This window comes from Colius striatus, chromosome 12 (assembly GCF_028858725.1).
Source record: "Colius striatus isolate bColStr4 chromosome 12, bColStr4.1.hap1, whole genome shotgun sequence".
Classification (NCBI taxonomy): domain Eukaryota; kingdom Metazoa; phylum Chordata; class Aves; order Coliiformes; family Coliidae; genus Colius; species Colius striatus.
Genome location: NC_084770.1, coordinates 17,367,411 through 17,382,760, shown reverse-complemented (window position 1 = coordinate 17,382,760; position 15,350 = coordinate 17,367,411). Strand labels below are relative to the sequence as shown.

The window sequence follows — 15,350 nt, the reverse complement described above, 5'->3', positions numbered from 1 at the left end:
TTTATCATTTATATTGATTATTTGTTACATGATAGCTGAGAGTCATACCTGGAATCAGATTCTATTTTGCCAGATAATGCAGTAATACAGAGAAGGGAGAGAGCCTTTGTTGTAGTCATTTTGTGATTCGATTACATGTAATCTGGGGAGTAACAGTGAGCATCTAAAACCTAACTAAAGTATTAAAAGATTTAGGAACAGAGGGAATGTGATAGTTGGTAGCTTTTTAAAACCTGAAAGACATAACACTGATTTTGTAGCTGTGTTGGACATGGTTAAAAATGAGATATATAATAAGAGAAGATGGTATAAAGTTAGTCTTCTTTAATCATAAGTCCTTGTTGTGCAGCCCATCACTACCCTGAACGTTACCCTGAACACTGTCCCATTTTACCTCTTTCAAAAGTATCTGATGGGTATTTTTATTTCTCTCTTTAGTCCTTTCTTTCTCTTTTTTCTTACCATGTTATCTTTCTCTACATGCTTCAAGAAGTGGTTGTAAGAAAGGACAGCTGCTGCATCTGTAAGCATGACTATCCTTTCTCCTGTGCTTTTCTGATAGTTACTTCCTTCAAGGTATTGCCTCTGCTTAGGAGGGAGAGATATACAAGGATGAAGAATTTCAAAGGAGACACCAGCTGTTATGTTTTACTCCTGTTCAGTCAGCTGGCATCTCCTACAGTAGGTTGCTGCTTGTAACTTTCTTCTCCATCAAAATTTCCTATACTATTTTACACTCCCTTCTGTTTATGCTGTTCAAAGCCTGGAACGGATATTATGATACAGGGATCATAATCTCATGTCTGATCCCTCTGTTTTAGGGGCACTTCCTCTACCAACCTAGAGGCCCATAAGGCCATTCAATTCTTTTCCCAATCCCTAACGTTAAGTGAGCTGAAAATCCTATGATTTTTCACTGTTAGTGCAACCTATAATTAAACATCTCATAATGCAACCTACAAGTCAAAAATTATGTGGTTTAGATTGCATTTTGTTAGTTGAATTATGTACACTTAGATTTACATTTTGCATACCTGCTTTTAGAAAGAAATTTTTGTTTACATACGTATGCACCCTCCAAGTAGCTGATTGAAAATATTCTTATAGGTGCATAAGAGGCCCCCTGTTTGCAAAATATTTTTTGTTCTTCATAAAAGAGCATTGCCATGTATTTTGCTGACCAAAACTTGTAAAATTCCAGTTAAAAATTTTTATCCATACAGAATGGGTTTATAATCAAAGAATCGGTTAAAATTGTCACTGAAAAAAACCCATTGAGGATGAAGTACTTAATTTTATAAAATGAAAATGTGGGCATTTTACCACCTGTGTGTTGCTACATTCCAATATACTGACAATGGTGAAGAATGAATCTCCATGGATAAAGAAAGAAAACCAAAACTTTTTGCACTGTTTCAAACCCAAATGACACTGAGAGATTGTTGTATATCTGATATCATTTGGCAACTATTCTGTTGTCTATCATTATCCTGAAATATGCAAAGAACACCTTTAGAAGTCTAGTTGTGGGCCAGAAAGAGGTGTTGCTAAATATCAGAACAGAACCAGTAAGCAATCCTTCAAAGAAGCCACCGTTGTGAATTCATCTCACACAGAAGTCTAATAGTTTAATCAGTCATTCAGCATAACTCTGCTTAGGTTTCTTGACACACATCAGTCACACTAGTTGTTCATTTTATTTCATGCTACAATATCCTTTTGGAACAAAATAAGGATATTTACACTTGTGAGTTAGAAATTTGGATTATAAATTGGATGTTATTGGATAAAAATTTCATTTAATTTCTTTGAAAATAAGAGAATTGTTGGGTTTTTTTTTCTGGATAAGCACAGGCATATTCTTTGTTTCAGGTTGAAACTTCTTGCTTTTCATTTTATAAAATACTTTCTTCTAATATTATCAAGGTTACTAGGTCTGACTTACCGTTCTATCATTCATTATCTCTATTCCTCTGTCATGTCTCCTCTCTAAGCCTGCAGTTCAGGTCTTTTCAATGTCTCCTTACATGGAAGTCTAAGTTCTGATATATAACCATTCTGGTTACCAACTTCTCAACTGCTGTTTCTGCAATGTCTTTTTTGAGATAGGGTGGTGAGCACTGAACACAGTCTTCCAGGTGAGGGAGTACTAATACTTTGTGTGTTTTTTCTATGTTTCTCATTGTACTACCACACCTTTTGTTTTCTTCTATAGACCCTAACATGTATTGAAAATAGAGTTTCGTGCTGCTTCATTTGTGTGTTTTGGTAACGCTCTAACGTGACCATGGAACTTTATTACTTTATCTGTATGTCAAAGTCCTATCTGTAAAAAAAAATGGTATATATCAACTTTATAAGAAGGGAGAGTAATAAGCAAACAATGAAGACAAGGGCATAGGAGTTAAATTAGCAAGATATATACATGTATTTATTTAAGAGTTTATTTTAAAGTAGCATTCATGTTTTCTGTATTTATGTTGTATGATCGGCACATGATCATATAATTTGTTGTTGCCAGCATTGTATTAATGACATTACAGTCTACTAATATATTTCCTCTTAATTTCTAGATATACTTTTAATTTAAATATTCAGAAGAAATAAGATTCTTTTGTCTGTTTGTTTCACATTTCAGACAGATACGTGATCATTGGGAGTCATCACAATGGTTTGAATACTCTTGGTGGACAAGAATGGGCCAGTAGCACTGCTATCATCACAGCATTTATACAGGCCTTGATGTTGAAGGTTAAGAAAGGCTGGAGACCCGACCGGACCATTGTTTTCTGCTCATGGGGAGGAACATCATTTGGGAATATTGGTTCATATGAATGGGCGGAGGTAAAATAAATTTAGAAAGACCCATTACAATGATAGTTACTTTTGTTAAAAGCGTGAAAACAATATGCATTTACCACATAACAATGATGGTTCATTGGTCTGGTGACGTCTGTGCGTGTACATTCATGTACTCCATAGCAAATGCAGTGAAAACTTCTATAAAGGCATTTCCTGTGGAACAGAGCATGTGTGATAGAGATGGCAAGTTATTTCCATAGCTGTGAAGGTTACATGCACAACACCTTTGTAAGATGATTCCCCTTCTTAATTCAGCAGAGAGACTGTAATAGAGAGCATTGCCAGAGTTTGGTGAAGGGTGTAAAACCTCAAAAAGCATCTATGCCCAGGAATACGTTTTTCTCTTTCTTAGGGGTTCAGCAATTGCTAATTTTTAATTGATGGCCTTAGCATGGGAGAACTGAATGAAAAGCACAGTTCATAAAGAATATTGTCCTATGGTTTTATTTCAGTTACATGAACATTTCAGTGTTTTCGTGGCTAGTGCTGATTCATTTCTCACGTTTTTGTGCTAAGGAGTTAGATACAGTCTTACATGGAGTTCTTACTTTCAACAGAATTCCTTGAGTTCTTACTTTCAACAGAATATAAATCAGCTTACTGAAAGAAAATACCTCATTAGAGTGTTGCTGATCATATATGATAGCAGTGGATAAATTAAAGAAATAGCTAGCAGAGAGGTTCATGGCTGCCGAATGAAAACAGTAGATAAAATGAAGAGTTAATTGCTTTTTATCATGCGTGAGAAGAGGCTAGCACTCATTGAAGTTTCATACTTCCAACATGATTATTCTTCAAAAACAAGAGAGGGTGAAAAAATCAAATTGAAAAGATCCAGGCTCGAAGCAAAATTTGTTTAGTTCCACTTCAAGTCAGCTTTACATCAGATGTAATTGCGTTACACCCCTTCTGTTCAATATAAAGAGCCACTTCGTGCAAAGAGCAACTCATTACTGAGAAGGCAAAGGGGATCTTTTTAAAAAAGAGATAATAATTGAAACAGTTTGTACATGCTATTTTTGTAGTCTAAAAAATAATAAAATGAAAACACTGGGAAAGTTGCACAATTCAAATCTGAATTTGGTCTCTAAACACTTGAGAACATTCAACTGTTGATAAAGATTGCTTTTGAAATTTGTCTTCTGTCAGGCTTAAGTTCAAAAGGCCATCACATTGCTTCAAAATATGTAACGTTTTCATTTTGGGCCTTACAAGTGTAGTCATTTTTAATTCCTCCCAGGCCTGTTTGCTTTTTCTTGAGATGACGTGTGAAATGGAATTATAACTTCTGCTATATAGAGAAATAACACAGAGATATCCTTTGAAGTTCCTAACAGCATATTGTAAGAAGCAATAGTTAAGTAATACTTAGAGAATCACAGAGGGCAAAAATATAGGGTGCAGTTTTTTCTTAGAAGGACCTGAAAGAACAAAACAAGTCTTAATTATAGTGATGCATAGCGATAACCATTGATCTGCTTGTGTTGTAGGATCTCAAGAGAGTTCTTCAAAGAAATGTTGTGGCTTACATTAGCCTCCATAATCCAGTCAGAGGCAACTCAACTTTACACCCTGTTGCATCCCCTTCTCTTCAGCAACTGGCAGCTGAGGTTAGAAATAAAATATTTTCTTTCACATGTGATTTATGAAATTAGTTTGTTAACTCTCTTGATGCCAGTTGGTTTTAGATAACTTTAGTTGGAGATTGTTTTGTTAAAGCATTTTAACCTCAGACATACACGTGAACTTTTTTTACTAAGTAAGAAGGTTAAATTTCATCTCAAATATTACAAGGTGTCCTGAGAGGTTGGAAAGGATGACTTATTTCAACAGCTCATTATTCCAAGTCTTGCCATAGTTGTGTGCAGTATAAGCTTTTTCACCTTTTGTCAGCATTCAAGTAATGTGGTTTTTATTCTTAGCACAAAGCATATTTTTCTCTTTGTAATCTGATCTTTCCAGACTTTTCCTATTTGCATTTAAACCTATATAATTACCAGAGGTAATGGGACACACAGGAAGAGTATTACTCTTAGCATAATAAATAATGCCTAAAATATGTCAGATTCAGTGCTCAGCTGTGCCTTTGTAACTAGTCTGCAGTCATAATATTCTGTGGTTATGCTGGTGTAAGTGCACATTGACTTCAAACTAACAACCTTATTACCATTTCTGAGGCTGAGGAATTTATTAATATTTTAAATGAATTTAAAATACTATGAGGTACGTACTCGATAGAAACAGTTTAAAGTGGCATGCATAAAACTGAGTTTACTTTTTGTAAAGTATGATTTTTAGGTGTTTTTCTGCATAAAATGGCCAAGCTAATACTCATTAGGTTATACTAATGTTTCTTTGCTTTTCCTCAGAAGCGTTTGATACTAAACACTGCTCAAAGTGGCATCTTGAATTAAATGGACTTCAAAACTGATCTTACTGGACAATTGTCCAACTAAGTTAGTAAGATGGTATCAGTTAAATTGCTTCTTAACAATGTTTTAACCATTTCTATCCATTGATTAGGTGATACTTTCATCATGGAAACAATCTGGTTTATTCTGTGTAGGTATTGTGGGAAATGCAGAATCATTTCAGGGAAATAAACTTTTCTTTTTGGAAGTTAAATGGTGGGTGTCAGGAGGCTGGAACATCCCTTTTTTCTATAGTAGCCAGTAAAAGGACAAGGGGTAATGGGATGAAGCTGGAACACAAAAAGTTCCACTTAAACATAAGAAAAAACTATTTTACTGTGAGGGTGAGGGAGCCCTGGCACAGGCTGCCCAGAGGGGTTGTGGAGTCTCCTTCCTTGGAAGTCTCCTTCCTGGGTGAACCTGCTTCTGCAGGGGGGTTGGACTAGATGATATCTAAAGGTCCCTTCCAACCCCTACCATTCCATGATTCTGTGATTCTATTCATAATACAGTACAGTTATTTATAATACAGCTTTAGCTACTGTATTTTCAGAAATTATTGTTTCAATGAATTTGCTAACATTTTGCTTGTCCATTGGTGTTTGTAGTAGTATCTCCATGAAAGCAGGTATTTGCCATTTAAAGGAATACATTTATTACATTATGTCCTTGAACTATTTTGTTTTTATCTGATTTTGTCTCTTTGACTTCACTATATGATCCATAGCATTGATCTGAAAACTATAAACTGTTGAGCTGCACAGCAGACATTTTTTTTATTATCTGTTTATCAGTTTACTAAGATTTTCTTCTTTTGTTCTAATGAAAGCTGTATTAGCGTATTACAGTCATACTCCTATTTTGGAGACAAAGCAAAATAAATCTCTTTACTTCCACTTTATTTCTGTGGTACATTTGGGTGTGATGTAATATTTTGTACTTCTTGTTGTAATAGCAGTTGTATCCTATCCAGTTGTGTGGACATAGTCTCTCTTTCAAGTCCTGCCTTGCACTGGTTAATTGCATAACAGTCAGTAAAAGATGGCTAGAATTCCTTTTTTGGGTTTCTTTTTCTGAACAGTAACCTCCCTTCATCTCACCTCTGATTCTTTAGTGGCTAAGGCTCTGCTATTGAAATTGTATCCATTCTGCATGTTTACCCTGAAGCCCCACTTAAAATTAAACAGACAAATTTCATGTGAGATAATTTGTATAGTTGTTGTTTTTTTCTAGGGTAATATTATTTATAACTAATGCAACTGTCATATAGTTTGTGACATTAAAAGGATTTGTATGAGTTATTGCTTCCAAATGCTGGCTAGATTTCTGAATTCATGTCAAGCATATTGACAGTGATGGAACAGCCCAGCACATATCTTCATTTATCCCCATGGGTACTCACAATTTGCCATGTGTCTAAAAGATTTTCTCTGAAAGACTGATCTACTTATAAAGAATATTGATATTACTTCTAACATTTGCCAAGAAGTCAGTGTAATTACAGATTACCTCAAAATTATGATGGTGCACATGGGGCAAGATGTGACTTTTGAAGCTCATCTGAGCTTGAAGAAATTGTGAGTCCATTCACATGAAATTCTTGTTAACATGTGCAGATTGCAAAGAAGTGCTTGCAAAGTCCAGTGAGAAACAAGGGTCATTTTATTTTGTAAGAGTTATTCTCTGAAATTCAGTTTGTTAGAACAGAAAAGAAGGTGAAATAGAAACTTGTAATTAACAAATAAATGTTTTAAAGTGAAAAGATAAAATAGTCACTCTTACTTAATTATCCAAAGTTTACAGATACGTGGATTCAATGTATCTTTGATTTAATAGTAAAACTTGTGCTTCTGAATTTAGACCACAACAAAAGATGCCAGCCTGCATTATTTATTCCTAAGAAACACTTGCAACACAGTTTTGATCAAGGGGAGACTAAGATCTGCTCCCCATCTGCCAAAGGACAGAGTTGGATTTTGTTTAATGCTCAATGTGCTAAAACTGTAGGCGTTCCATCTCAGTAAAACAGAGGAAGAATGTTTTCCTAGGGACAATTAATACTTGTCAAAAATCCCTACAAAGGTTAAGTGCTATGATTCTAGGGAAAACAATGTTAAACTGTAGTATGTCCTGTGAAGGAAAAGTCGAGTAAAAGTCACATAGATGTTACAAAGACCATAGCTGAAAGAGAGCTGTGGAGAAATGGCAAACTAAGACAGGGAAATGGCATACAACAGTGGTCACTTCCATGATATAAGTATATGGCTTTTCTAAAATAAAATTTCACTGCAGCTTCCAAAACACTTTTTTTCCATAATTTCTGTAAACAATTGGAAAAAGTAGCTAAGAACATTAACTGAAATGTAGTCTGTATGAACATTCTAGACTTAGCAATAAAAAGAAAAATCACAGACCTGACGAGTTGTCTGCTGTGTGAGATCTGGTGCTGAGTTAGAAAATAGAAGTGCTAGGCTAATTAACAGAGACCATGACTTCTTAAAGATGTTTCATGTAAAGGGATTACATCTTTATTTTAGTTACAGGTTTCAAAAGAGAGCTACATAAGCAATCAGCAAATAATAATTTTATGTGCCTATCAGTGGGATTCTGGTTGAAACACCAAATTACATGAAGAATCTAATTTAAATATTTGGATTAATTAAGCAAAGAGGAATTCAAACAATTCTGAGACCTTGATATATTTAATTAAAATCTTTTTAATATAACTATGCTAATTAATGTCCACATTAACATGAGGCAAATGCTGCCAAGTTACATTTTTGCCTACTATTATTTTGTAAGAAAACGATTATTAATTTGCTCAGTTAGTGAGTCACCATTTTTTGGCAGAGTGTCATTGGTAAATTGGTTAGGTTTGTTGCTGGCATTCATGCTATCTAAATAAGGCCATTAATGAATTTTTCTATAATTAACATTTCACAAGTTAAAAAGTTATTAAGAAACATAATTTAATTGCTGTTTTCTTTTAACTGCTGATCAGACTTCAAGTCTGCTGTTATCACTGAACCTAAGAAAACTTGCTGCTCTTTTCTCCTAACGAAAGCCATTTAAAGCTTTTGAAGAATGACTTAAGCATTAAAAATGACTGTACCAAGTATTGTTCCATGCTACTGATCAATATTTTTTCTGTTAATGGAGTAAAAGTCATAAAACATCTGTATTTTTAAAGGTGGAATTAGTAACAGAAAACTATTTTTTCTATTTGAAGTAGGACTGAATATATACTGGATAAACTGGCTTGTTATTATTATTAATTCTTTATATTAAAAAAAACCCCTTGGATTATTGCAGCATTGGTTCTTTCTTGCAACTTCTATGTGTTTCTCATTTGTTTTGTTTTAGTTTCAGCGTTTAGTTCAAGCCTCATATATCAGTACATTGTGAAGAACAAAGAAACATTAAAATTCTGCTTGAATTGCTTGTGGATGCTGTGTAGCAGAAGATTATAGCTTCTCCATTAGTTTTCAATCTTTACATATTGTTGCTTTTAGTGTTATAACTGATTTGCTAGTGTTACTTTTTATATTTGTATTGAAAACCAAAAGAATTCTCAAGATTCTCTTGAGAATCAGAAGTTTATGCTGCTTCAGGAATTCATAACTACATTAAAAGGTTCCTGTTCATATAGATCATGCTTCATTATGAGCTCTGTGAAATTCATAATGCTACTTCTCCAGTGCAAAAAGCAAAGTTTCATTTAATGGTAGATTTGATTTTGGAGTTGCATGTGCCAACAGTGTTTTTGTTTTAATAAAATGTTACTTTGTCCACTGTTACATATTTCTTCACTCGTCCTCTGTATGAAACAATTATAGTAGGTAAATACTGATTCAGACAGTGGCTAATGATTGAAATATGATCATGCATTTTGGTGTTAGGAAAATTCTATTGGGGAAAAAATTTTGTTAGTGAAGAAGAATGCAATGGAACTAGGTTTTATGTTGTGATCATATTGGAGATTTACCAAAAGTCCTTGTTTCTAGTAAATCGATCTTTGTGCTTCTGTGTCCTTCCCTATCTTTTTGAAGTTAGGATCCTAAGTTCTTGCAAAAAGCATATATGATGGATCTTTTCAACAGTTTTTTTTTGTTTGTTTGTTTTTGTATGTAAATATCAATTTTGATAGTCATTGTAGATGAAGCTGAAGAAATACGAACATTTTATTATCTTTAAATGTAATACTGGAGTATGGGAGATTTCAGTAATTCCTTACCTGCTATAGAATCAGTTTTGGTTCTAGACTTCCATTGCCCAATCTAATTAAAACTATCTAATGTATTAAGCTGTACTATGTAATGGGATTGTTTTCTCTTTCCAAAGACTTTATCCAGACTACAATATTACAAGAGTTGACTTCGGTTCTGTCTAAACATTACTTTACATAATTTCAACTTATTGCTCCTAGTCCCTTTAACTTCAGTGTTGGAGCAGTTACATTTGTGAAAACAAAATCCTGATTCTTCTAAGCCTGTTAATTGAATTTCTGTCTGTGTTCTTAGGCATAGTTGTATGTTAAATACTCAAATTTGCAAAGGAAAAAAAAAAGCCAAAACAAAAATAACACAGCAGACACATGGCAGGTCAGTGCCAATTATCCAAGGAGCTGGAGGGAAAGGAATGTTAAAATTTAACTTTAGTCATCTTTGTTGGCAAAAACTTAATAAAACCCTTTGATTAATTTTTTTGATCCAAAAGTTTGTGATGGCTAAAATATACAGGGAAAAAAAAGAGAATGATTTATAGAGACTCAGAATTGTGGAAGAAGTGGGCAAAAACATTCCATGTCCATGTAAAGCTGTTACAGCTTGAATAATCACAACCATCAACCTGAAATACTCTTGGGGTTCCCTGTTTGTCCATTGTCCATGCTCTATTCATGTATTCACCACCAAAATATTCTGGTGGTGTTGTCTTGACAAATTGAAAAACTGCTGAAGGGAGCTAGAATGGAGGCTATCAAGATACTTCAAAAACTGGAAATTTGAGTTCCTAGGAAATTTCAAAGGTAATTTCAAGCCAATCAAATTATTCATGATGTTTAAATCAATATTGTAGTTTATATGTATTTTTGTTTAATGAGTCAATGAAGCATAATACCCATTGTCTTTAAATACACACAAAATGTGACTTCACTGAATCTAACAAGGAAAAATGTTACAGCTCATAATCTGTGATGTCAGGAAGGGAAAAAATGCAGGAAATAGTTTTCTTGAAGTTTCTGTAAAAAGCTTTCTTTTGGCAGGTAAAAGGTCACACAGTTCAAATCTTTGTCTCTAGACAAAGCCTTGAAGGAGATTTCAAAACTTGGTTTGTAACCATCTATTTTAAGACTTTAGTGCTTAGGCTTTCTTTCAAGCGCCTTCTAACATTTAGGAAATATACTAACTTCTCAACTTGGTATCATATCTCCCTCTTCTTGATTACATATCTTACTGTATACTTTTCTTTGATAAGAAATTTGACATTAAAAGAAGAGGATCCTCTTTAAAAAAAAAAAAAATAAACCTTTTGGAAAATACCTTCCCCTCAGTTTTAACATGTTTGACTTTTTCTCTATAATGCAAATGATGTCAATTAAATTTTAGTTTTAAAGATTTTTAGAAAGCTTCAGAACAAGTTCTAGTCTATTGTTATTGAATTTTTTTTTCCCTAGGCTTTTGAGCACACCTAGAAAATTGTTGCATCTGTGTCAGGATGAAAAAAAAGTAGTATTATTAAGATTAATATACAACTTAAGTTTGTGAGAGAAGATACTTAGATGGTCTTTCTGCTGCTTCATAGGTTACAGTTGTCTGGGACAATCAAGGAAGGGATTTACTGCATTCTGGCTTGCTAGAATTGTTTGGTTGATGTAATCTGGAGACAAAAACTATGTTTAAACATTATCCTTAGTCAATCCACTTTGTCTGCCACTGATATTTAATAAATACCTGTTCTGAAATGTCAATAGTATTCAAATACCTTTTAATGAATTTGGGGCATCCCTTTTTTCTATTGTAGCTAGCAACAAGACAAGGGGTAATGGGATGAAGCTGGGATACAAAAAGTTCCATTTAAATATAAGAAAAAACTATTTCACTGTGAGTGTGAGGGAGCCCTGGCGCAGGCTGCCCAGAGGAGTTGTGGAGTCTCCTTCCTTGGAGGTCTTCAAGACCCTCCTGGACATGTTCCTATGCGACCTGATCTAGGTGACCCTGCTTCTGCGGGGTGGGGTTGGACGAGATGATCTCTAAAGGTCCCTTCCAACCCCTACCATTCTATGATTCTGTAAAGTTTTTCATGAAATGGACAAATGTCAAGTATATTTTTTAAAATACTTCGGTAAAAAAAAAAGAGGGGCTTGAACTTCAGTAGAAATGTACTCAGGCTACTAAGCAACACACAGAAATTAACACAAAAATATTTGAGGTTGATTTATTCTCTCAAGTTGGCACTAGGATGAGAGGAAAATTTTTTTAAGGTCATTTTAACTCTGGAATGATAAAACTGGAATCTAACAGGTAATAACTTATGAACAAAAGAGAATATAATGTTGTATGGGATAGTGTGATCTGCCAACTAGTGCACGTGAACTCCACACTAGCATTGTGTTTTTCTGTTCTTCGTGCTAATTACAAAACATTTTATTTGATCTTAGATGGATTATCCTGTAAAAGCTTCTCTTGTGTGGTGTATTTCATTGCCTGCTTATCAAGGTTTTTTTTGTAATGATCATTTATTTAAATTTAAAACATGTACCAGTAGTTATTTGCAGTTGTCATTAAAAATATTTAATTAACTCCAAACAACATAGAGGTATCATAAATCTTTTTTGCAAAACATCAGGTAAGCTTGCAAAAACAGTTGCCTGCACAGATAAAATGGAACTGAATGTTCAGAATCAGGGTGCTTTGGAACCAATTATATTGCAGAAGATACTTCTTTGGGGCTCTGCGGAATTGGGGAAAAAAAAATCACAGAAAATATTTTTCTCCCTGTAAATTAGTGGATCATTGTTGTAAATGAAACATAAACATATAGTTTGCTTGTTTTGTTGTGGGTTTTTTTAATATAAAGGAAATGAGAATTTTGTTTTACAGATGTTAAACACAAGGTGTGATTAGGTAAAGCATACATACTAATGAATGTGTAAAGTGCTTTTTATGATACAGAAGCAAAACCAGTAAGGATTTCAAGCAATCAATTGATCCAACTTCTCATCGTATTGCAAAAATAAGTCTCTCAGATGTGTTTCAGCTTCCAGTCTAGAAGGCTCTACAACTTTCTCAGATGATCTGTGCTTGTCTTCTATCACAGTACTATTTGGAATATTTTTTTTCATCTAATTGAAGTCATTGCATTTGAAGATTAATCTTTCTTTCCTCTTTCTTCTTCTGATGATCTTTACTCTTTTTTTCCAACAACCTTTTATGTATTGGACAAAAATTATCATTGTGCACAAAGGAAAATGATACACTTTATATAATAACTATCAGCTTCAGAGAATTGATACCTCTTCCTCAAAGTTAGTTTGAAATTCACTGTTTGAAATGCTTGTCTGAGAAGTATCAATTCAAGTACAATCTCTGTCAAATCCTGGTTTTGACAGAAATCGCCACATGAGGGAAGTGCATTCTACTTGAATTAATATTTTACGGTGTGCTAAAATAATGAAAATTTGTATATGTAGAGTCAAAGTGACTCCATAGAGATTCTAACCAGAAAATATATGTATATATATTTCACTTATGTTTGTATTGCTGTTAAAAATGGTATCCTAATTCATTGTTCAGTGATTTAATACGTCTTCAGAGCAAAAAGTGTTTTTATTCCAGCTTTGGAAACTGAAGTAGGTGACTATAGAGCAAACTTGGAATCAAAGCTATTTTAATAAACTAAGCTTAATTAAGCTGAGAACAGTGTATCTGATCCAAATGTCTTCTCTCTTCATCAGAACTGCTTTTGTAACATTTATAGAATTCTCACCTATGCATAACTCTTACTTTTCCTTCTGATTCTTCTTAGATCTTTTAAAAAAATATGTCTCTAGACATTTGTTTCACAACTCTTGTACATATCTGGAAAATGGCTTTGTGTTTGCATTTATGTGTTTTTTTTCAGTCTCACTGTTCTGATAATGGAGAAGAGCTTCAGAGATAGATTTGTAGTTTCAGTTGTATTTCTATAAAGTGCTGTAACTGTAGTGATTTAAAGATCTTTTTCCTGGTTTATACTGTTATAAGACAGAAAATAATTGGGTTTTGACTTTTGATTTATTTCCCTTTAAGAATGACGGAGTCTTATATTGCAGCATGTAAAATTATAGCTTGTATTCTCCATGGAAAGAGCTGTGTTTGTGTTGACAGAGCTACTGAAGGCATCTGATCGTGCTCATCAAAAACTGTCTTGGATATCGGCTAATCAGAGATAGGTGACATTACATATCTTTTGAGTAATGAAAGAAATACATTTGTTTCAAGGGAAGAAAAACTGAAATGAGTATCATCTACATTTTATTCAAATTAATTGCAATACTAATCATCTTTCTTTTTACTTTATTTATGGGATACCTAAATGACTGGGTTTAACTTTATGATTATCTGCTGAATTAGTCCTTCCTTCTACACATGAACAGTTGAGACAAGTGAGATAAGGTAGATGATGTGTGGTGGTATATATTTTAACTGAGGAAGAACATGGTGAAAACAAGTGTAATAGCATCTCTTTCAGAAGAGAGAAGAATGGTATAGAGATTCTGAGTGGCAGATAATCAAAACAAGTGATTTTAAAAATCATATCAGGGCAACTCAATTAGGTTTCTCTATCAGGCATTTAAAATTATTATGTGTAGAACTGATCAGTTCAGTGATTCTGGCAAGTGCATAAGACAGCTTGTGTTTTTAGGTAATCAGCTTAAATCCATACCACCTTTTTTCCTACAAGGAAAGTAATAGTAAGTTCTCCTATGTGTTGTTCATTCTTGATCATTTTCTTGACACCATACACATAACACTGCATACTCACCTGTTTTTTGGTTTTTTAACTGTTTTTGCATGTCAGGTAGTGGAAGGGTGCATATGAACATACATTTTCTATTTCTTGTTTTGTTTTGATTTTTTTTTACATGTCTCAAAATCCAGTTCTTCCAAAGTGAAACAGAATAATAGCATTATTATTATCTGAAAGAGTCAGGTTACATGAATGCAAACGCACTACTTGTCCATATAAGTGATTTGTCTGCACGGTGTTTCTCTACTTCATTGCTGTTGCTGTGCAATGAGAGATATTTGTCCTGGAGACAAAGGAAGGTATAAAGCTGTCTTAAGGCACAGAGGAAGAGGGCAAATGGTTGAGGAGATAATGTTAGGGTAACGCTTTGCCAGTGCTTCCATTGGTCCATGGAGGAAGGTAGTTTTCTCCCTTAATAGAAGGTTTATTTGTTTTAATCAGAGGCATAGCCTAACGAGCTTATCCTCACTTGTTATTTTACATTTTTGGTTTACACCACAAATTGAATTTTGTAGCACTAAGGGTGAATAAGAATCATTAAGGCAGCAAAATTCACTGTTGCCAACTGTGCTGAGAAGTCTTACTTCTGTTCGGGAAGCATCTGCACCTTCTAAGGTTACCAAAGTAGTTGTAGGCCTGCTGACATCTGAGCTTGATGCTCTGGTATTTGATTCTTCTTTGAAAATAAAGTTGTAAATAAATAATTATTTCTTCTATGATTTTTTTTTGTTCTGACATCCTGTACTTCCCCATCCAAGCAGGCACAAATACTCTGCAGCATTCTTCCATGCAGATTTGTGTTATACTCTTGTGCAGCACTGTTCATAGTAAGTAATGTTGTAAATGAAGGCAAAAGTATTACATCATTTAACTTACAGCCTGCCTATGACCTTTTAAAAAGAGTACTGTAACACTGTGAATGGAGGAGAGTTCATACATGACCTTCAATTGGGACTATCTGTTTATGGTCCACAAAGAACACACTCTGCCTTAGGCTTTCGTGTAAATATTTTGATCCTTATTCTGATTTCTTTTAAACTAATATATACTGAGAGGAATTATTTGAGG

The 15,350-nt window shown here is 34.0% G+C and overlaps 1 protein-coding gene across 1 annotated transcript in view; it reads left to right on the top strand.

Annotated features, from left to right (window-relative positions):
- Positions 1-15,350, top strand: part of NAALADL2 (N-acetylated alpha-linked acidic dipeptidase like 2) — a 253,407-nt gene that overhangs the window by 140,974 nt on the left and 97,083 nt on the right. Inside the window, exons 8-9 of the mRNA XM_062005290.1 lie at positions 2,639-2,844; positions 4,353-4,472. Coding sequence (XP_061861274.1) covers positions 2,639-2,844; positions 4,353-4,472 — 326 coding nt within the window. The remainder of the gene's footprint in view (positions 1-2,638; positions 2,845-4,352; positions 4,473-15,350) is intronic.